The 22,574-nt window shown below is 35.5% G+C and overlaps 3 protein-coding genes across 4 annotated transcripts; 1 reads left to right on the plus strand and 2 right to left on the minus strand.

Moving 5' to 3' along the window:
* Nucleotides 1-7,865: 7,865 nt before the first annotated feature.
* LOC139431046 (uncharacterized) lies at nt 7,866-10,515 on the minus strand. Its single transcript, XM_071198616.1, has 3 exons — nt 10,485-10,515; nt 10,163-10,369; nt 7,866-8,137 (listed from the first exon to the last, which is right to left on the minus strand). Exons 1-3 carry the CDS (start codon nt 10,513-10,515, stop codon nt 7,866-7,868), a joined length of 510 nt encoding a protein of 169 aa, XP_071054717.1.
* A 5,349-nt stretch (nt 10,516-15,864) lies between these two features.
* LOC111413614 (uncharacterized) lies at nt 15,865-17,865 on the plus strand. 2 transcript variants are annotated; one of them, XM_023044648.2, is made up of 3 exons: nt 15,882-15,950; nt 16,010-16,254; nt 16,317-17,865. In XM_023044648.2, exons 2-3 carry the CDS (start codon nt 16,072-16,074, stop codon nt 17,817-17,819), a joined length of 1,686 nt encoding a protein of 561 aa, XP_022900416.1. In that variant the 5' UTR covers nt 15,882-15,950; nt 16,010-16,071; the 3' UTR covers nt 17,820-17,865. The 2 variants fall into 2 exon arrangements, with proteins under 2 accessions (XP_071054654.1, XP_022900416.1); XM_071198553.1 differs by having other exon boundaries at nt 15,865-16,254.
* A 271-nt stretch (nt 17,866-18,136) lies between these two features.
* LOC111413615 (uncharacterized) lies at nt 18,137-20,562 on the minus strand. Its single transcript, XM_023044649.2, has 4 exons — nt 19,630-20,562; nt 19,350-19,546; nt 18,622-19,197; nt 18,137-18,562 (listed from the first exon to the last, which is right to left on the minus strand). Exons 1-4 carry the CDS (start codon nt 19,755-19,757, stop codon nt 18,168-18,170), a joined length of 1,296 nt encoding a protein of 431 aa, XP_022900417.1. The 5' UTR covers nt 19,758-20,562; the 3' UTR covers nt 18,137-18,167.
* Nucleotides 20,563-22,574: the final 2,012 nt, after the last annotated feature.

Consider the following 22,574-nt stretch of genomic DNA (forward strand, 5'->3'; position numbering starts at 1 on the left):
TTAGCTTCCGAGTCACAGAATTAAAACCTTTCACTGTGGTCGGGGTTGATTTTGCTGGTCCCATATATACAACCATGCATTGAGCAAGAGGAGTGCGATCGGTGAAGTCATATATTTGTGTTTTTGTGTATACATCCATTAAAGCGCTCCATTTAGAGTTGGTTTTAGATCTTTCTACCGATGCTTTCATCGCGGCTCTACGGAGATTCATCTCAAGACGAGGTAACTGTACAACCATTTTTAGTGACCATGGAACTAACTTTATTGGTGCTAACAACAAATAACAAGAATTGGCTACAGTTACTGGTTCCAAATTTGGTATCGAATGGAAATTTAATTCTCCAAGTGCACCACATTTCAATGGATTGATTGAAGCAGGTGTGAAGTCCGTAAAAAATCATTTAATTAGAGCTATCGGTACCTAGATGCTTACCTTTGAGGAGGTTTACACTGTCCTAACGCCTTGTTGATATAAAAACCGTTAACGGTTGTTTGCAGCGCCCAGTGGCGAAAATTTATATTTTGCCAATCGACTTACTTGTGTTTCGTCCCTCATTGTTTTTGTTAATTCATTATATTAACATTTTTTGATGCTTCATATTTTATTGTTGTAAAAAATATTAACAATAATGTATATTTTTTACAACAATAAAACGTTTGTCAAGTACGCACGATCTCGTGCGCACTTTTAATAGAGAAAAATCTCAACTGTCGACCGATTATCACGTTTGCCGTTCTTACCGAAACTTAAATTCATTTGTGTCGCACCGAAGAGGGTTAGATTAGGATTTGTTAATTAGGATTAGGTAATTATACACCTTTTTTATTTTCAAACTTGTTTTTATTTCGAAGAAAATTAGTTGAAACCGGCACCTTTTATTTTGAACCCGGTTTTTATCGGCTGTATTCAGGCTTGCTAAATTAAATAATAATGCGTAACTAACGCCTTCTACAACTAATGAAACAACATCAAATTCTTATTTATCATACTGAAATACCTCAAAATTCCAAATTTTACGTAAATACTATTAAAACTTTAAAAATTTTTAAGAAATGAAAGAGAAAAAATATCAATTTTGAACACCCTGTATCTCCTAAACTAGCAACATTGGTAAAAAGCATATTTAGTGTCTACTATCTCCAGTTTCGTGATTTCCCATTCTTTCTGACTCAACCTTTATATAGGGTTAGACAAGAAATATTGCACAGGATTACACTGGATAATAGTAAAACTTTGTTTCAAGAAAATAGGTCCTAAAAGAGTAGAAACTTGAACAATAATCCCTTTTTAAAAAGAGACTATTTTGAGCTTATTTATTATTTTGGGTCAGTCGTTTATAACTAAAAGAATTAAAAAGAAAAATATGCTTAAAAAATTTCCACTGTTATAGAACATATTTTTAGGATGAAATAAGACTTGAAATAAGATTTTATAAATTTCTTCGATTCTCTCTGCTGCCCTGTATTTTCTTGATATGTACCTATGTGCTTGATGCCGAGCATGTAAAGTATTAATTTTTATTAAGTCGAACTTTAGGTTACTAAAATTAGCGTTCAGCTTCCGACCACTGATCGTAAGGCAAATTTACACCGTGTTCGTGAATTCGTTGCGAATTTATTGCACATTCACTGTTTTGCAACTACCTAACCTCATTCACATCACAACGAAATATTCTAGATTATCGACATTGTCGACACTCTGTACATAGTTGACATATTGTGGACACGCGGACGTCAATAATCAAAGTCGACGAGTCGACGCCCATCTCTTTGCACAATCAACCATATCCAAAGAGAGAACTAAAGACGTATCAGATGATATAATAAGATCTAAAAGTGTAGCGGACAATGCGGTTGTCCTGATCGCGCAATCAATCAATTGGGCTGCTTCTTATGTGTCCAGAAAAGAAAATAATCGAAGTGTATCTGAGCTTCCAGAGTTGAGCACATTAATGTTAAAATCTCCAAAACAGAGAATTTGGTCAGTCAGGAGCAGGCAGTTCGCAACCATGTCATATAGCTCACCCAAACACAGAGAGCAGTTGACATTACCCGGTCTGTAGTCAACTCCCACCGCGATATCACCGCCACGCAAATGCAGCAACACTTAAAGTTGTTCAATGTCAGCGGACGAGGAAATAATAGAATATTTAATGTTACATTACGTTATATTACATAGATTACATATCGGGTAGGCGGACAACTAACCTTGCACCGCAACCCTAAGGGGTACCTAAGGGGCCCTAAATGGTAGACAACGATATCAAATTTTACCGTGTAGTCCAATGCTCTTAACGAACATTAATACCTTGCTCGGTGAAAGGTCATTCAGATCCTTTGCGGAGATAAATTGCGACCCAAAAATCGAGAATTTGATACGGTTAACAGCAGGGCAGTGGCATATAACATGCTCAACCGTCTCCGCTTTCTTCGCACATATTCGGCATTTAACATTGTCGGCTAGATCCAACAAGTTGAGGTGTGCTTTTAATCTACAGTGCCCAGTAAAGACACCCATTAGAACTTTAATGCTGCTGCGAGCAAGTCCTAAAATATTCCCGGGTTTGACAGAGGCGATGTTAATAAACACCTTAGCATGTCTCATTCCAGGAGAACTGGTCCACAGTAGACGAAGTCTCTCTTCAGCCCACAGGTTCTGGCCTCTCGTGCTAGCTCATCTGCCGCTTCATTTCCAACAACCCCAGAGTGACCTGGGACCCAGATCAGAGAAACTTTGTTATCACAACTCAGTGTGTTTAATGTTCTCTTACAGTCATTAACCAGAGCCGACACCGTTTTCACGGCTTGCAGCGCCTGGAGAGCGACTTGACTGTCTGTTTGAGAAAAGTCGTACTGTCATGTTCTTCACCCATCTCTAGAATGATTAGACCACCCATGTCAATAGCAAATGCCTGTATTCCGTCTGGAATACAGTACGTTTCCAAGCTATAATCTTGCTTAACACGTTCGCTGCCGAGTGACACCGTTAATCAAGGTTGTATGTATGTATGCATGCTTAGGGGAGTGCGTAATATTTACGCGCGCACTTAGGCCCCAGTGAACTAGAAACTATTCTACTATAAAGCAGGATCCAATCCTCTATAGTTGCTTCCACTCCCCTGTCAAAAGCAGCTCTTTCAAGAGATTGTGGTATTGCGTTGTTAAGCGCACCTTCTATATCTAGAAACGCACAAACCAAGATCTCTTTATCTTGGAGCGTCCTAGATACTCTACCAATCAAGTTGTGTAGAGCGAATTCTGCTGATTTTTCCGCTTGATAAGTGTAGTGTGGGTTATTCTTACACACACATCTATGCAGGGTGCTCTGTTAAGAGTACAGAACGGCTGTATCTCGACAACGGTAAGGCCTAGAGGTTTGGGAAAAAATCCTTATAGGCAAAGTGGGCAAGAGAAATAGCTGGAAATTATTTTGAACTTCATAATTCGACCACTAGGAGGCTTAACTGCCATAGAGAAACATAAAATTCCCGCTATCTCAAAAACTTAGACGATAAGCTTTAATATATCTTTAATTTATAACTTTGACAACACCATTTAGTAGCTTGGATAATACCGCATCGCTTTTGTTTTGCGATATTTCTCATATCTGTCATAATAAGGGAGGGGGAGGCCAATGCGTTTTCAAATGTTTATATTTTAATATCTCCTGGACCGTTCAACCGATTTGAATATTTTTGGTCTTGTTTGCAAGAGCATTTTATGCTCTTTTAAAAGATATTTTCAGTAAGACCGCTTGGTTTAAAATGCTTCTTTGGCAACCACAAATTTTGAGGTATCCAAACGTCGAGGATCGTTGAAACGTTTGGGCTGCGTTTTTTAACCCAAATGGCATTCTAGAGAACTCATAGAGACCGAAAGGGGTAGTGATAGCGGTTTTGTAGATATCTTCTTCTGCTACTGGTATCTGGTGATACGCTCGTACAAGATCGATTTTTGAAAAAATTGTGCAACCATGAAGGTTCAAATTAAAATCTTGCAAATGAGGTAATGGGTATCTGTCTGGTACCGTTACTAAATTTAACTGACGATAGTCGCCACAAGGACGCCAGTCTTGACAATCTTTTTTAGGTACCATGTGTAAGGGTGAAGCAACAGAAGAAGAAGATGATCTACAAATACCGAGTTCTACCATATCATTGAATTCTCTTTTGGCGATTGCAAATTTAGTTTTGTCAAGTCGTCTCGGCCTACAAAATGGAAGATGTGAATCGGTTATAATATAATGTTTAACATTATGTTTAACAGGTAAATTAAAATCTGGAATAGTGGTTAAATTTGGAAAGGATTTTAAAAGATTTGTAAATTCAGTTTCGATAGAAAATAATTTAGGGGAAGAAATTTCTGAGTTGGCTAACGTGCCATAAGTAGATAAAGTGGTCTTTGAGTCTATCAATTGTCGATTTTTTATATCAACTAAAATGGCGAATTTATTGAGGAAATCAGCTCCAATAATTGGTTTTGTAACATTCGCAATTGTGAAAACGAAAGGAAAATTTCTTCGTAAATTTAAAGAGACGGTTAGTAATTTTTTACCATAAGTATCGATTACAGAACCGTTAGCCGCAGTAAGTATGGACTGTGAGTCTTTTTGATTTAAGGGATAAAATTTATTTGGAATGACAGAAATGTCAGCTCCGGTGTCAATCAAAAATCGCAGGTTATTTTTATTATCATATACAAAAAGTCTGGAAGATATTTGGTTAATTGATTTTGAAGAAGGTGAGGATTTTTCTATCGAAACTTTAATTAGTTTTTTTGAATTTGAATAGGATGTAGTTGGTTTATTTTTTATTAAATTATGGAATTTACACCAAGTACCTTCACAACTATAAGCTTTGGTACCATATCTGCTATGAAATTTGCAAATGTTTGAACGTTCTTGAGAAGGAGTACGATTGCGCGAACGAAATGAAGAATTGTCATTGTAACGACAATGTGAACAACACTGACGTTGTAAAGAATTTATATCTTCAACACCCTGTTGTAAGTTATTTATTTTATTTTGAATAGATGTAATAGATGTGTGTTGTTGTGTTACAGTTTGCAACAAAGTTTGACAAGTTGAAGTTAAATCACTGATGGCTTTTAATAAAGGAAAATCATGCGTCGAATGTGAATTTTGGGCAGGCGTAATTTCTGAAACTTTTAATGAGGAATAAGGACCGGAATTTAAAGAATCCCAAATTTTATCTGCCATCGTTAGTAATTCAAGTGGATCACTTTTTCCAGAGGCCAGTAAGGCAACTGAAATTGTGTGTGGAAGCCTCCTCTTCCAAAGTTTTAAAAGTAAGTCTTGACTTACAACTTGAGAACCACCTGCAGTAACCATCATACCTCGGAAGAATTCAGATGGTTTTTGATTTCCCATCTCTGAACCCGACAGGAGATCATCCAGACGTTTCTCCTCACTTTGTGATAGTCTATCAATTAAAGTTTTTTTAAGAAAAGGATATAAGTTTGTGTCTGGTGGGTTATTAATCACATCAATAACTGATGAAATGATTTCTAACGGTAAATTAGAAATCACCAGATTGTATTTAGCTTTGTCATTCTGCACATTACAAATTGAAAATTTTGCTTCCACCTGAGTAAACCAGATTTCAGGTTTTGATACCCAAAAAGGTGGAAGTCGCACTGCAGAAAAATTTTCGGAAAAATTTTGTGTAACACCAACGTTATTATCGGGCATTTTGAATGAAACCTTGTTTAGTATCGAAGAATCAATGATTGAAAATTTGAAGAATATAATGTCTGACTTATGAGGAATAGAAACAATTGTCACTCACCCAAAAATCAGTTATTATGATGATTAGTTGTAATAGTAGGTTTCTTCTTCTCTTATTTTTCTTAGGTAGATTTTTCTTTTATGAAACGCATATTTCTTCTTGTCGTAGATTTCTTTATTCCGTATTTCTGGTAAATTTCTTCTTGTCGTTTTTATTCCATGTGTATATTTCGTCTTCTTCTAATTCTTCTTCGATTGGTGTTTATTATAGATTTATTATATGGTTATTATTATATATTTTCTTTTTTGAAAATAGTCGGGGTCACCAATTATAGAGTATATTTATTTGTAACTCTATATTAATTAACCATATAATAAAATATTAAAAATTAAAATGGAGTATTTGGTAGACTGTTTTATGTTTGTCTACCAGTTTATTTATTATTTTATGACTATAACAAAATCGCCATGGGAAAATACATTATGTTGATATAACAACCCATGGTGATATAACATGATGTTTCTATATAAAAATAATAAGAGTGCGTGATGCGCTACAGTAGGTATTGATTGTAAACCCATTAGCTGCTGAAGGATATGAAGTTGAATCTTTTTTTAAGGATGCGAAAAGTGTAAATGTTAAAACGGATATGTCAGCAACTGTGTCGGTAAGAAAATTTAGATTGTTATTATCGTCGTAGACAAAAAGACGATGACTAAATAAGATTAATTGATGGATGATGTGAATTACGTTGAATTGTTAAAACTAAATTTTTAGGTTGTAGAGGAGGTTTTCGGAGCACTTACACTAACCAAATAAAACTAGTTTGAAGTGTCAACGGAAAAAAATACTATCAATAGTCTAAAATATGTTAAAATAAAATCGAAAAAAATTAAAAAATTAAAATTAAATGTATATGAGACGATACTAAACGTTTGAGATGGACACGTATGACTGAACGATACGAAACAAGACGGAATGCTTAAGCGGGCATGTGTAATATAAAGTTGGAACCGTGAAATTGACATATCAAAAGACAAACAATTAAGAAAATATTTTCTAAAATTAAAGGTCTTAAAATCTAATTAGTAGACTTTTATCGTATTACAAAGTATTATCAAAGTTAGAAACTAGAGGACTCTGGAAGGATTATAAAAATTTCATAAAAAACCTGTTATTATTAAGCTCAGTAATATCGTTGAGCAGAAGGGATTTATTTTGAGTGTGAATATAGTATTCTTCATATAGATCTAGCTCCTTTGATTTTTCGACTTTTTCAGTAAAGAGACACAACTGAAATCTATTTGTGTTTAGAGGTGCTTATGTGTTTGTATATAGCTGAAGAATCTTTAGTTAAGTGTTCTTCGAAACGTGTATGTAAAGTTCGCCCAGTCTGTCCAACGTTTATTTTATCACAATCTCCATATTTAATCCTGTAAACACCACTTTGGTCTTTGATATCGAATCTGTTTCTTATTAAATAGAAGTGATCCGAGTCTCTTTCATTTGTGTTGTTCCTGATAAGTAAGCAAGCGCTGGGTCTATTCCCCGACACGTGCGGAAATCTTTCCTCGCCCGGGTTTCACACCTGGCGCTCTCTTCACGCTCTTGGTGCTAGTTGCCGCTGAGGCTGATGATGGAGACAGGGCGACTGTCACGCCCCCTATTCTTATCCTATCAAACAAATTTTAAAATGATCAAAAAATTAAACACAAAACTTTATTTAGAAATAGAAATAAAAAACGCAATGTTACCTTTTATAAAAATACTGGAATATTCAATAAGAGAATATGAATAACTTCGGAAATTAAACAATTACAATTTATACATTGGGCAATACTTTCTAGTATGAGCACAATCACTGTCTGCATAACAATACGGACACTTCAACACTCTCAAAACCGGACATGAAACTTTACCTGTAGAATCTTTCAACGAATGACTTTCATCAAATTCTCGTCCTTCTGAATTTCAAAGAGAATAAGTACACGAATCTTCTTGGTATGGCTTTTGACCACCCGATTACGGTGGAACTGTTTCCATTGAGAAAATTATACCACTTATGTTTAGCTTCCTGTTCTGCGATAGCTTGTCTTTAAAATGCCTCTTTCATTTTTGTCACGTAATGATCCATTGGTCTTTGCTGCGAGGAACTGCGATGGACCTTGGATTTGAATTGTGACGGTTGATATGAGGAACACGATAAACGGCGTCTACATCCACACGCGAAATATCATACCCCACATGAGCAGCAACGGCATCCAACAAATTTTCGTTATTCTTTTCAGGAACACCCTGGATCTCTAAATTGTTCCGGCGGGAATATTGTTCCATATCATGAACTTGAGCTGTAAGATCAGACACCCGGTCACGCAATTGTAAGTTTTCGGCTGTTAATTTATCAATAATTTTTACTTTATTCTTTAGCTCTTTCAACAACTTGTTCAAAATCTGATATACGGGCGCTACAAAAGTCGACTGAATGAAGAAGTTAGCTCTTTTTACAACGCAACTCGGATCGCATCTCTTTATTTTGAGTGTGAATATAGTATTCTTCATATAGATCTAGCTCCTTTGATTTTTCGACTTTTTCAGTAAAGAGACACAACTGAAATCTATTTGTGTTTAGAGGTGCTTATGTGTTTGTATATAGCTGAAGAATCTTTAGTTAAGTGTTCTTCGAAACGTGTATGTAAAGTTCGCCCAGTCTGTCCATCGTTTATTTTATCACAATCTCCATATTTAATCCTGTAAACACCACTTTGGTCTTTGATATCGAATCTGTTTCTTATTAAATAGAAGTGATCCGAGTCTCTTTCATTTGTGTTGGTGCTGGCCCACATTGCGTGGTGAGCATTGGCGTCGCATCCAACAACCACTTGTAGGTTATTCCTTCGGCTGTAGGCAATTATGTCTCGCACAGCGGCTGGTGGAAGAACATTATCCGTTCCGGGGAAGTATGTTGACCAGATGACAATTTCTGTCCAGCCCTTCTCACCTCGGATTGTCAGAACCGCAGCCACACAATCGCGGTCGCTATGCTCTGAGATTAAAAATGCATTAATGTTGTTCCTGATAAGTAAGCAAGCGCTGGGTCTATTCCCCGACACGTGCGGAAATCTTTCCTCGGCCGGGTTTCACACCTGGCGCTCTCTTCACGCTCTTGGTGCTAGTTGCCGCTGAGGCTGATGATGGAGACAGGGCGACTGTCACGCCCCCTATTCTTATCCTATCAAACAAATTTTAAAATGATCAAAAAATTAAACACAAAACTTTATTTAGAAATAGAAATAAAAAACGCAATGTTACCTTTTATAAAAATACTGGAATATTCAATAAGAGAATATGAATAACTTCGGAAATTAAACAATTACAATTCATACATTGGGCAATACTTTCTAGTATGAGCACAATCACTGTCTGCATAACAATACGGACACTTCAACGCTCTCAAAACCGGACATGAAACTTTACCTGTAGAATCTTTCAACGAATGACTTTCATCAAATTCTCGTCCTTCTGAATTTCAAAGAGAATAAGTACACGAATCTTCTTGGTATGGCTTTTGACCACCCGATTACGGTAGAACTGTTTCCATTGAGAAAATTATACCACTTATGTTTAGCTTCCTGTTCTGCGATAGCTTGTCTTTAAAATGCCTCTTTCATTTTTGTGACGTAATGATCCATTGGTCTTTGTTGCTAATTAAAAAGTAACAACGTGATGGACATTTATTTAGTAGTGTTATGTAGTATTTATTTATGTAGTAGTTATTTATAACAACATACGAGTCAGGCAGAATATCAGCTGAAGAAATTCCGGGGTGCAGATTTTCCGCTAAGCAGATCACATCGAAGTCGACATTTAATGAGTACTGCGCACATTCTGATAATAAAAAGAAAATAAATGGCATTTAATAAATTACAACAAATTGACCTAATAGTTTACATACGCGAAATATTCCTCTCGTTCCCTATCTGAATCAGAAGGGAACACAGAGGGTCTGTCGTACAAAAATTTTACAATCGCGGGTCCATATATATTTGTAATTTTTCATAAAATTCTCGTTCTTCTGAATTTCCTTGGTATGGTGGAAACCACCTGTTTACGGTGGAATTGTTTCCATTGAGGAAATTATACCACTTATGTTTAGCTTCCTGTTCTGCGATAGCTTGTCTTTAAAATGCCTCTTTCATTTTTGTCACGTAATAATCCATTGGTCTAAGGGCCAAGTCCATCTGCGCGGACGTCTTTGTAATTTTTTTCTTTACCAATCATAGTAAGGGTTCGTTCACAAAGCATCTTTCACCGACGCCATCAATCTTCGTGCCCGCTGATGAGCCCGTGGGCAAGGATTTTCTCTTCTGGATGCAGGCTGCGAGGAACTACGATGGACCTTGGATTTGAATTGTTACGGTTGATATGAGGAACACGATAAATGGCGTCTACATCCACACGCGAAATATCATACCCCACATGAGCAGCAACGGCATCCAACAAATTTTCGTTATTCTTTTCAGGAACACCCTGGATCTCTAAATTGTTCCGGCGGGAATATTGTTCCATATCATGAACTTGAGCTGTAAGATCAGACACCCGGTCACGCAATTGTAAGTTTTCGGCTGTTAATTTATCAATAATTTTTACTTTATTCTTTAGCTCCTTCAACAACTTGTTCAAAATCTGATATACGGGCGCTACAAAAGTCGACTGAATGAAGAAGTTAGCTCTTTTTACAACGCAACTCGGACCGCATCTCTTTAACCATCTCGTAGACGGATTCGAAGGTAATAGCAGGACAGGACGGAGTCGCCGAAGTAGACCCAAATGATTTGCGAGAAATAGCGCCTCGTTCTCTTGATCTGCAATCATGACATGTCCACGCATCTACAGACTCCAACGTCTCCTCCGGATCAATGCATTTGGTGTGGAACCAAAGGCAGCACACCAAGCACTGGACGCCCGATCTCCTCCCCACCACACGATTACACCGTCCGCATATCGACATGATCATTTTTTGCGAAACGAGAATAATGGAATTAAAAATGTATTAATTTATGGGTAAATTATTGGTTATTAATTAACAAATCGACCACTTCAGAACACTCAGAAAGTCTATACGAATACTATGTAAGCTAAGAGCGAAGAAAATCGGCCAAAAAAACTCGGCAATTAGTTAACGTAGCGAAAGAAGTTTCTTGATACCAAATCTACAGGATTATGTTGTGACTTCACGTGGAACCATGTAACTGGGTCGCTTGTAGACTGAATTTCGGTAATTCTGTTAGCAACAAATGTCTTATATTTGTTTGGCTTTGAATTAATCCACGATAGTGCAATTTGTGAGTATGTCCAAAAATATTCTTCATTTATCCGTAGTTGTAGAATGGATTTGAATTTCTTAGCAAGATGAGCTCCATCTACTGCAGCACACAATTCCGATCTGGGAACTGTAATTGTTTTCAATGGTGCAACCTTTGATTTTGCAGCTAGTAAGTTGATCTCTGTCTCTGTATATGTGAGGCATATGTAAAAGTATGTAACTCGATTCGTTGTATCTGTATATCCGTTTGATGTAACTGTAGCTCTTGAAATATGATTTTTGCAATAACTATGATTGAAGATATAAGACCTAATGGATCGAATAACTTTGCTATTTGTCCTAAAATTGTTCTTTTCGTGATTAGCATGGTTTGTTTCAATTCTGCACGGGTATATGTCAGCTTGTCAGTGTTTGTATTCCATTGAATTCCTAACGTTTTGAAAATTTCTTCGGACATAATTGTAGGATTTGATTTGAAACTTTATTTCTCAATTCTGGATGATTGCTATTGAACTTGCTTAAAGTAAAACCTCCTGACTCTAGGATTGTTGTTATATTTTATTTTACCGCTTTTAGTTTAATGATTCAGCCGGAAATTTGTTTTCAAATGGTGCCGATGACATTCCAAATGTTACTCTATTCATTTCATAAGATTGCTATTCTTCATCGGAATGATTTCTCCATAGTATTTTTTGCTTTTTTCTATCAAATTCTGCTACTATTATCTGGCGATACATCTGCGCAATATCTCCCGTCAAAACATACTTGTGTATTCTAAATCTGGTAATTTCGAATTGACAGGATCTGTCAAATACCACTCGCAACTTCGTTGTTTGACTTTCTTCCTTTAATACGACAGGATGTGGTAAATAAAATGATTTTGGTTCGTTCTCCTTGGATTTACTCATATGTCCTTGTTCGATGTAATCTTGAATGCAATTTGCATATGCGTGCTTTAATCTGAGTTGTTGTTAAATCTTCTGTCTAGGTTGATGAGTCGTGACTTCACTACTTCGTTTAAGTATCCTAAATCATTCATGTTTGACTTCAAAGGTAATTTAACGATAAAACGAGCTTCGGTATCTCGTGTTGTCTTTTCTTCGAAAAAAACTAAACAGCATTGTTCTTCTTCTGTATACACCCTTTTTGTTTCAATGAATTCGTCCATTCTCCTGAAACGTTCTACTTGTTCTTGCAATAAATTTGTTACTCGTAATGTTTTTCTTGCTTGACCTTTTCCTTGCTTTGTTTTGTTAAATTTTCAGATACTATCCAACCGAATTTTACCCAATTGTACCCGGTTGATTGTATGTAGGATCTGCTAATTTGATGGTTGCTGGAATTTGAAACTGTTTTGTGTCAAGAGTGCAGATAGGTATCATATCAGTTATTTGTGGAACCACTAAGCATGTAATGGTTTCTTGGAAGTTAGTGTGTTTTGACTTCAGCGTGATTTGTGTTTGATGCAATATAGTTAATGTTCCATTATCGATCTTCTCCTTCTTCAGTTTGAGAAAGTTGCACATGTTTTCGGTTATGAAATGAGATTGGGATGCTGAATCCAGTAGCACTCTTAACTCATGTGTTGCGTCGTAACGCGTTAACTCTCGTAACGTTATTTAATAATAATAATAATAACTTTATTTTCATTTTTACAATATAACGGAATCATTACAGAATAAGGAAAGAAAACCAAGTAGAAATAAAAATTGGTGATGTTTCATTTGCTGCTAAAATGCAACGAACGGTTTTCAAACATGACCAATCGTAATAATAATTATAGAGGTAATATTACTTAATATAAGAGTAAGAGGGAACAATAAAATATATATATATATATGTGGGATTCCCCTATGAAAACGCTAACGAATAAGAAGATCGAACCGTCGACACAGTTGCCTCTGAGATCCCGCAGAACAACAGTCGTATTATTAAAGTATTACGATCGTGTTAATATTCTTTTATTACAAATTATAAGTTTTAAAGTGTACCCCTAGAAATGATTTCAGTAAACATTATTTTACTTACTTTACTTATTTTCAATACTTGGGGAAAATATCAACTGAAGTCAACTAAGTTTTATTATTTCAGATAAATATTAGAGGATGCCTGGAAGCAAATGAGTTGTCAAAAGAGCACCTATAAATTCTTAACATTTAATTGCGGCGGCGAAAAAATTTTTAAGCGGTGAATTATCAATTAGGGAATCTGCAAAATCCTTTAATATATCTAAAACCACGCTGATTAGGCACTTAAAATCCTATAAAGAATGGGAGCCACAGTATTTCGATATGAAGCTAGTAATAACATGAAACAAATTTTTAGTAGCCAGGAGGAATCCATCTTGAAAGAGTATCTTTTAACGGCTGCACGGCTGCATTATGGATTGACTAAAGTAGAAGTTCGTACTTTAGCATACCAGTATGCTGTTGCAAATGCAAAACCCCATCCGGCTTCTTGGGACATAGGCGAAGACATCAAGATTTATCACTTCGAAAGCCCGAACCCACAAGTTTGGCTAGATCAACATCTTTCAATAAAACAAATATGTCGTCATTTTTTAAAAATTATAAAGAACTTCTATCGCGTGGCAATTTTACTCCAGAAAAAATCTGGAATTGTGACGAAACCGGTCTAACAACTGTTCATGTTCCACCAAAAATTATAGGACCTAAGGGAATAAAACAATTAGGCCAAATGACTAGTGGTGAACGGGGTCAAAATGTTACAATGATCGCCTCAATCAATGCGATTGAAAATCATATTCCGCTTATGATGATATTTCCGAGGGTCAATTTTAAACCGCATATGCTGAAAGGTTGCCCGATTGGTAGTATCGCAGCTACCAATCCATCCGGCTGGTCAAACGAACAGCTATTTTTAAAATATTTGGAACACTTTAAAAATCATATCAAACCAACAGTTGAAAATCCTGTCATATTACTTTTGGATAACCATGATAGTCAATCCATGATAGATCGTCCTGAGAGGCCACGTTTTATGAATGGAAAGAATAATTAAAAAATCCACACCCGAGGATCGAGAAGGAGATAAGTGGTTAAACATTTGTTTATGCGTGAGCTAATTGGACAAATATTTAGCCTGAAATTACATCAAGTGCCACTCAGGAAAGTCTCTCCGTTATTTTTAGACGTTACGCGACATAGAAAATATTATAACTTCTTTTATCCATTAAGTGATTCGAGTAATCTCGTCCTATAATCTACGAGAACGTGAACGTCAACGCCATTGATTTCTGCAAGAATAACGGAACTCTTATGATAACATTTCATCCTCATACCAGCCATAAAATACAACCGCTCGACAGAACAGTTTTTGGGCCAATGAAGACCTATTACAACGCTACCTGTAGCGAATGGATGATTATGAATCCAGGGCAAGCCATTTCAATATATGACATAGCTGAACTTGTGGGTAAAGCTTTTACCACTTCTAACATTCAAAAGAGATTTGAAGCTAGTGGACTTTATCCCATGAACGAGAATATTTTCGCTGAAGATGAGTTCTTATCTGCATACATAACTGATCGATCTTTGAATGAAGCTACCCACGCTCATTAACGAATCAATGATGAGCAACAAGAAGAAAGAGATGGGATGTTAGCTGACATCTCTATCCCCACCTCAATTAATGTGCTCCGTAAAATTTAATCGGATGTAAATTACAACACCCAGATTTCTTACCGATGCTCGAAACTCAATTTGTTGCCGGTCTATAACCAAGTCCATCTGACCTAGAGGCGCGCGGGCGTGGTCCGATCCAAACACAATAGCTGTCGGTTTATTATTATTAATGTGCATTATTTATAAAATTCAGTGCACACTAAAAATCTGCAGGTGGGAACGAGTAGTAAATCTGGGTGTCGTCAGCATATGAGTGAAATTTACAGTATTGAAGTCGTTCTGACATCGTGAATGTATATACAGCTTCATTCAGAGTACTACTTTCAAAATATTTGGCAGTTACATGTTTTAGGACATTCTCTTCCATTGATGGTGATATCATATTTTCAATTGGACAAATTATTTCAAAATGGCGACTATCAACTTTTTTTTTTAAGTGGAATGCCAAAATTTCTTTTTATTATTGAGATCCTAAAAACATTCTTTACACCATAGTATTTCGTTTTTCTTAAAAATTCCTTTCTTTCCCCATCAAAAAGCACAGTAACATTTTAATCTAGTAGCGCATGAATGTTTTACACTCGATGTTATTTTTGTCCAAATATCAAGTAGCGCTAGACACAAAAGAATCAATTAAACTTTATTTTTTAATAAACATCTACTTATTTATTTTCATGGTTCAGTTTTTAATCGGGAAACTTTACTAGGATGTAGTACTTTCCAAAATAACACAAGTTTTTGTATATAAACATAGCTCTACTTATCAAATCAAAATAAATGTCTTCAAACGTTTCGAGTTCTTCAATTTCTCCTTGAGTTTCATCAGCAAGGCACTCAATCTTGTTTTGAATATCGTAAAAGTTGTCCAAGATCGGAATAATATTGTTCATGCGGGTATCGATATTTCCTAATGGGGTCATACACGATTTTTTTTTTATTATATTTTCTGAAAGTTTGTATAAAAATATAGTTACCGTTATTTTTTTTTCGAATATTTTCGAACAAAATCATAGTTAAAAAAATTTTTGAAAATTTGTATACCCATTTGCACTTTTAAAATTCCCGCGTTGATGACGTACGAATCTCACTTTTGCGCCCCCTGCTACCCGCTCAAATGCGAGAAAGTGATGAACGTCATTTAGGATGTATTGAAAAGAGATAGAATAGTAAAGTCGGCCATTTATATTTTTCAATATTGTTTATGTTTCGGTTTTTGGTTATGTGTTGGTGAAAATCGTACTGAGTTAACTATTTTTTAGTGATTATATCGTTTTTTTATTGTAAATATTTTATAGCCGTTTAAAAAACATTTATTTCAATTTGAAAAATCCTACTACTACTATTTTCTAATGTCAACATGGTCAAACCTAAATACTGCTTTGTACCAAATTGCTATAATAGTTCAACAGAATTTCCTCAGAAAATATTTATAACAGTGCCGTATGATAGTAATGTCCGTGCTAAATGGTATGCCGCTGTAAATTCAAAGCAGGCATTAAATTCAAGTAAACATGTGTTTAGTTGTGAGGATCATTTTGATGTAAGTTAAACTTTACTAAAGTTGTGTTTTGAATAACAGTCAATATAACATGTATTTTTTAGTTGGAGAAGGATGCTGCAAACTGGGTGTATTTTAAAATGATGGGAAGTAAATTAATTTTGAAGAAAGATGTATTACCCAATAAAAAAATTGAGGGAAAGTACTTTGGTTCCCAATTGACTGATTCTGCTAAGAAAAGGAAACGAGAAAATCTAGAAGAATGCAGTTTTCGTAAACGACTTTTTGTTAGTAAAGACATAGATGAACCACAACCTTCAACATGTTCAGCACCCGTTCAATTACCTTCTACCCCAGAATTGCGTTGTGAAATGTCTGAGTCTTCATTGGATAATGCACATTTAATTAAATCATCATTTATGTACACACCCTCCAAAACCGCCATTATTTCATCCCCATCAGGAGAGTTTTATGAAGAAGAAGTAAAAGTAAAATGTGACGCAAGCACGAACACCTATCTTGAGACTTCTAATAAGAAAATTCAGATAAATTTGAAAGGACAACAACGCAGTATAGGCTGCAATACAAAGCAGCTAAAACCAATAAATATAAAACATCCTCTGAAGAGAACTATATCTTGGACAGCAACTAGTAGTTCTACTGATGCATCTATTTCAGAATATATGCCTCACGCAAGTTCAAGTTCAACATCAAGTACAAATGTATCATATAAAAAAGCACCACAAAAACAAACAAATTTAAATTTAACTGTGTCAAATATTGAATCTAACAGTAGATTTTATTTAGGATTGCCACAAGACGAATATTTTTTAATTAGACTCACATGTGAAATAAGTCCTATTACTTACACTGATGTATTAATAACTATTAAGAAAATACGCCTCAATGATCCATACATGAGACTGGCAATAGATTTTGGAATGAGCGTTTCTTTAGTGAATAAAAGTTTTATACGTTCGCTTCCTATACTTGCTAGTAACTATCAAGAATTAATTTATTGGCCAAATGCATCAAAAATAAAATTACGTTTACCAGTACCATTTAGATATAGATATCGACAAGTTCAATCTATTATTGACTGCTTAGAAATTGAAATTGAAAAGCCAGGAAAACCAATCCATCAAGCCTTGACTTGGAGTCAGTATAAAAAATGCAATACTTTAAAATATTTAATATCATCTACTCCCAATGGACTGGTCAACTTTATTTCAAATGGTTTTGGTGGCCGAACTACTGACAAAGAAATAGTGGAAATGAGTAACTATTTACAAGCATTACCCTATAACTGTGGAGTTATGGCTGACCGGGGGTTCAAACACATAGATGAACTGCTTGTTCAAAAGAAATGTTTACTGATTCGACCACCATCTGTCAGTGCAGGTAAAAAAAGCACCAGAGAAGAAGTTCTAGAAAGTAAAAGAATTGCAGCATTGAGAATCCATATAGAGCGAGTTATAAGAAGGTTACGCGAATTTTCAATACTTTCTCCTCATGCTTGCGTTAAAAGTAAGCTTGTTCAGTGGTTAGACTACATTATTATAATTGCATGTGGTATAATTAATTTACAAGGTAGCCTAATTAAGTAAATTGATCAAACTAATTAAATCAAATAAATATTGTAATCTATATCAATTAAGAAGTGTTTCATTTTCCAATTAGATCTAAAAAACAGAGCAAATATCTTACAAAATATTAGCTAAATCAACAATGTAAAGTGCTAGAGTCAAAAATTAAATGTCTTTGTTTTTATATTAAGTCTATAAGTTAAATTAACTTCTGAATACATATTGTCTTATTGGATAGGGTATTTAATATTAATGTCTTCTATATGTTGTTACACATAATACTTAATAATGAGCATTTTTTGTTAAGAGTTCAATATTTATGATTAAAAGTCAAAAAATTAATTTTTTGTACAATTTATTACATGAAAATTATTTTATTATTTTGGTATAAATAGCTGTTTTCCAAAATTCTTGAGCAATTTGCATTAAATCTTTGCAATATTCTTCATCAAATGGGATTTCCACAATAGTGACTGCTTTGGTTTCTTCAAATGATGGAGATGCCACACAGAACAGTCCATGTTTTCTTTGACTGAACAACATCTGTAGCTGGAGCTGGGCATAACCTTTTTTAGAGATTTTACCCTCATTATCAATATATTTAACATAATTTTGGGCTTGGGGACATTTTATCTCGATGCAATATTTTTCAGATATTCCATCAGGTGATGCGCCGAATATTGGGTAATCTTTTAATATAAAAATTCCGCATTTCCTTATATTAATTTTATAAATTTTTTGAACCATGTCAAGAACCTCTTCCTCTAAAAAAAAATATCTCAAATTAGTTGCTATAAAAAAACTGACAAGAACAATATATTACCTAACTTAAGTCCTCTTGACATAGCAGCTGTCTGAGGAATTTTTCCTGAACCAAGAATGCTTTCAACCAAACATCCATCCTCAGTTTTGCATCTACATACTTCATACACTTTTGAAGCGGTTATTCGACCATATCGCGTCTCATACCACTCATTTGATTTTGATTGCTGTTTGGTTAAGGCTTCCACTGAAACGCAATCTTCTTCCTGTATTATATCTTTACAATAATTGATAAGCCCATCAGCACTATACACTGCATTCTCTGCTTTATATTTTAAACTAAGGTGATGTATTGACGTTTTCATAATAGGCGAATCTTCATTAAAATAATTTAATAATATAGAGCTGCTACCAGCTGCTTTTCCCTTTTCAACTACAGCTTCCAGGAAGCGCCCTTCATTTTTTCTTAATTTGGGAATTGGTTTAGTAAACATTTCTTGAACGGTTATGTTTTTTAAAGATTTCCCCACTTTTGCTAGTTTGGGGGCTTTCCAATAGCAATCAACAGAAGTTACTGAAGGTTCCTCACTTCTACGATGTAACCACATTAATACAGCTACTCCATGCTTGCAGCCACCTAAAATTTTATATTCATTTTAAAAAATTTCTATTTAACAATTTATATAGGTAAGAATCCCAAAATAATATATACATGTTATATATATATGTATACATTATATTGGGTAATAATAATATTAATCATATTTAAGAATATTAATTAATAAATACCTGCCGAAGCTGCACAGTCATGACATTCACAGCTAATTACTTCCTCGTCCCTTTCATTTATAATGATAGTAACACCATATCCTTTTTGGTGAATACGGTGTTCAGGTGTAATAAGTGCTTTAACAATGCATAAGCCGTCTGCTCTTTTTAATTGAACATTACCAATTGCATCATCACCATACGAATCTTTACTAGATCTGCAAAAAACAGTAAGGTGTTAAAACAATATAGACAAAAAAATATTAAATTATAGCGTAAATAGCATAACTATTAAACATACCTTTCTGTTTTAACATTTTTAATTTCTGCACTCATAAAATTCAGATTTTTGCAATAAAAAGTATGCACCATAAAAGCATTAACAGCAGGTAAATTGCTAGAATCTGCTTTCATAAAGCCTGCCTCCATAATAAAGAAAGGAATAAAATAACTACAAACTACTATTAAGAAAAAACTATTAACTAATAAAAAAATTATGAACTAATAAGAGAAATGCTACAACTAATAAGTAAAACAATAACTACAAAAAACTATTAAAAAATAACTATTGAGAATATTAAAAAAAACACTAACTACAAAAAACTACTAACTATTAAAAAAATAACTATTAAGAATAAACACAAAGGATTGGTAAGAACACAAACTGCAGCAAAAGACAGATAGTGAATGAACAATTTTAACATTTTTAGTTTAGAATATTTTCTTGTTAAGAAGAGAGGGTAAAGATGGTAAGGGGTTCAAAACTTTCTACCTGACTAGGGGTACAAAATAAACATCTGGGAAACATTTGACCCAACAACCATTCTGTTTACCTACCTGAATAATAACAGATTTAGAAACAAAGGTCCGTATTCCCTTTTTAATGGTAATAGATGGTAAATTTAGATTACACTCCTACTCCAAACATCATTAACGTTATTCATCTAACGAACGGACGTGAACACCCCATGAGGTTATGTTTATTATGTTTTGTTTTGAAACTGTCACACCGCAAGCGCTATCTAACGGACAATTTAACTTGTTTTAGGCTGTGCGGTTCCTACGTCACAGAAAAGCCGCGAAATTATTTCGTTTGAATATTTGCTATTTTTCACTTCAAATTACGCAAAATATAAAATTGATCAAAATATTTCTTTTACTTTGTGTTCATGCATATACTTGCATATATCGTTTGACGTAAAAATTTTCCCCAAATTCAATAAGTGTGTATGACCCCATTGACTCTCGCTAACCTACTAACCCCCTATTCTTATCCTATCAAACACATTTTAAAATTATTAAAAAATGAAACACAGAACTTTATTTAAAAACAGAAATAGTAGTATAGCTATGGGCGTTCTGGACCAAAATCCCATAAGATTTAACATTGGGGTCGAAAAGTACTTTTTATCCCCACCACTACCTCCTTTCGAGGGTGTAGCCACGCCCACATTTTAAATTCAACCAATCAGAGCGCAGCATTCTCCAAGAACCCTCTTTTTGGCGGGAAATTTGAATGAGGATCGACAGGCCTTATGTCGATATATCAAGGCCTTGACACATCCGGACACGAAGCGTTTGGCTTGGAGGTTATAAAATGGTAAATATCTCGTTAACGATGCTTCAAATCGAAAAATAAACCAAAAAATTCCCCCCTACAAGCCCCTGTCGCCTATAACAAATACGAACAATATGGCACGGCTGAAAACTGCCAAAAGGGCCTTATTTAGTTATCGAGCTGATGACGTCATGCCGCCGGATCGTGTGGAGCTTGGTGGTGGTGACGTCATCTAGACAACCAGTTAGGTGCTGCATTTGGGCGTGGGCCGGTAGGGGGAGCAGGGTGCGAAGTGAGGGGTGTTGGAACTTCATCGAGACCTTGATACATCCGGACACAAAGCGTTTGGTTTGGCTTACCGGCTGAGTGCTATGGTGCGGGGTGCGGGCGGGCAGGGCAGGGTGGTTCAATCAGAGCATAGCCTTCTCCGAGAACCCTCTTTTAGGCTGGGGATTGAATGAGGCTACCGCCTTATCACGATGACGTCATCGTCGATATATCGAGGCCTTGACACATCCGGACACGAAGCGTTTGGCTTGGAGGTTATAAAATGGTAAATATCTCGTTAACGACGCTTCAAATCGAAAAATAAACCAAAAAATTCCCCCCTACAACCCGCAATCGCCTATAACAAGCACGAACAATATGGCACGGGTAAAAACTGCCAAAACGGCCTTATTTAGTTATCGAGCTGATGACGTCATTCCACCGGACATGTGAACACAAAGCGTTTGGCTTGGAGGTTATAAAATGGTAAATATCTCGTTAACGATGTTTCAAATCGAAAAATAAACCAAAAAATTCCCCCCCTACAACGCCCGTCGCCTATAACAAGCACGAACAATATCGCACGGGTGAAAACTGCCAAAAGGGCCTTGGTTAAAACCCCTGTTCAACCGATCGGTTCAACCCCTGTCCCTCCCTACAACCTCCTGCCGACTATAATAAGCGTGAACAACATTGCACGGGTGAAAACTGGTAAAAGGACCTTATTTAGTTATCGAGCTGATGATGTCATGCCGCCGGATCGTGTACAGCTTGGTGGTGGTGACGTCATCTAGACAACCAGTTAGGTGAAGGATGTGTGCCAGTAGGGGGCAGTGGGTGAGGTGCGGAGTGAGGGGTGTTGGAACTTCATCAAAACGTTGATACATCCGGACACAAAAGCGTTTGGCTTGGAATTCTGCCGGGGTTCGAGCATGCGTGGAGTGAAGTGTTGGATCTTAAGAGGGTATAGAGGTGGTGGTAACCTTTATCGCAGACATGTTTATATTTACTTAATAAAAAATAAAGCAACGCTACGGTTGCTGCTAAAAAAAAACATCACGGGAGCAGCTGTCAGTCGGGAGAGATAAGGATTAAAATAAAAAATTATAGAAGATTAGAGATTATTTATTTATTTAAAAAACCATAAATTATATAAATTTAATAAGATACATTTATTATTATTATTACATTCTTCATAGATGAAGTCGGTTTCGTTAACACACAATAAGTGTTCATTACTTTACGTGTTGGATCATAACATTCATTCTCCACTTTTATCCAGAAATGCATTATGGGTATGTGTAGGTCCTTATGTTTCATATAACCAAACAACATTTCCGGCTAATACCCTAATTTACATTAAAGATGCTTGTAGGCAGGCTCCAAAAAAATGTTGTCTTATCAATTCTTGGGGAATTATA

Source organism: Onthophagus taurus, chromosome 8 (genome assembly GCF_036711975.1).
Source record: "Onthophagus taurus isolate NC chromosome 8, IU_Otau_3.0, whole genome shotgun sequence".
NCBI classification, from domain to species: Eukaryota; Metazoa; Arthropoda; class Insecta; order Coleoptera; family Scarabaeidae; genus Onthophagus; species Onthophagus taurus.

What these genes read in the sequence shown, in the direction of transcription:
- LOC139431046 (XM_071198616.1), bottom strand. Translation starts at nt 10,515, where the DNA reads ATGGTTAAAGAGATGCGGTCCGAGTTGCGTT. An exon ending in GATGCGGTCCGAGTTGCGTT is followed by an intron (nt 10,370 to 10,484) that starts GTAAAAAGAGCT and finishes ATAAATTAACAG; the next exon opens with CCGAAAACTTACAATTGCGT. An exon ending in TCGTGTTCCTCATATCAACC is followed by an intron (nt 8,138 to 10,162) that starts GTAACAATTCAA and finishes ATAAATTAACAG; the next exon opens with CCGAAAACTTACAATTGCGT.
- LOC111413614 (XM_071198553.1), top strand. Translation starts at nt 16,072, where the DNA reads ATGGTCAAACCTAAATACTGCTTTGTACCAAATTGCTATAATAGTTCA. An exon ending in GTTGTGAGGATCATTTTGAT is followed by an intron (nt 16,255 to 16,316) that starts GTAAGTTAAACT and finishes TGTATTTTTTAG; the next exon opens with TTGGAGAAGGATGCTGCAAA.
- LOC111413615 (XM_023044649.2), bottom strand. Translation starts at nt 19,757, where the DNA reads ATGGAGGCAGGCTTTATGAAAGCAGATTCTAGCAATTTACCTGCTGTT. An exon ending in TGACTGTGCAGCTTCGGCAG is followed by an intron (nt 19,198 to 19,349) that starts GTATTTATTAAT and finishes ATAAAATTTTAG; the next exon opens with GTGGCTGCAAGCATGGAGTA. An exon ending in GTCAAGAGGACTTAAGTTAG is followed by an intron (nt 18,563 to 18,621) that starts GTAATATATTGT and finishes ATTTTTTTTTAG; the next exon opens with AGGAAGAGGTTCTTGACATG.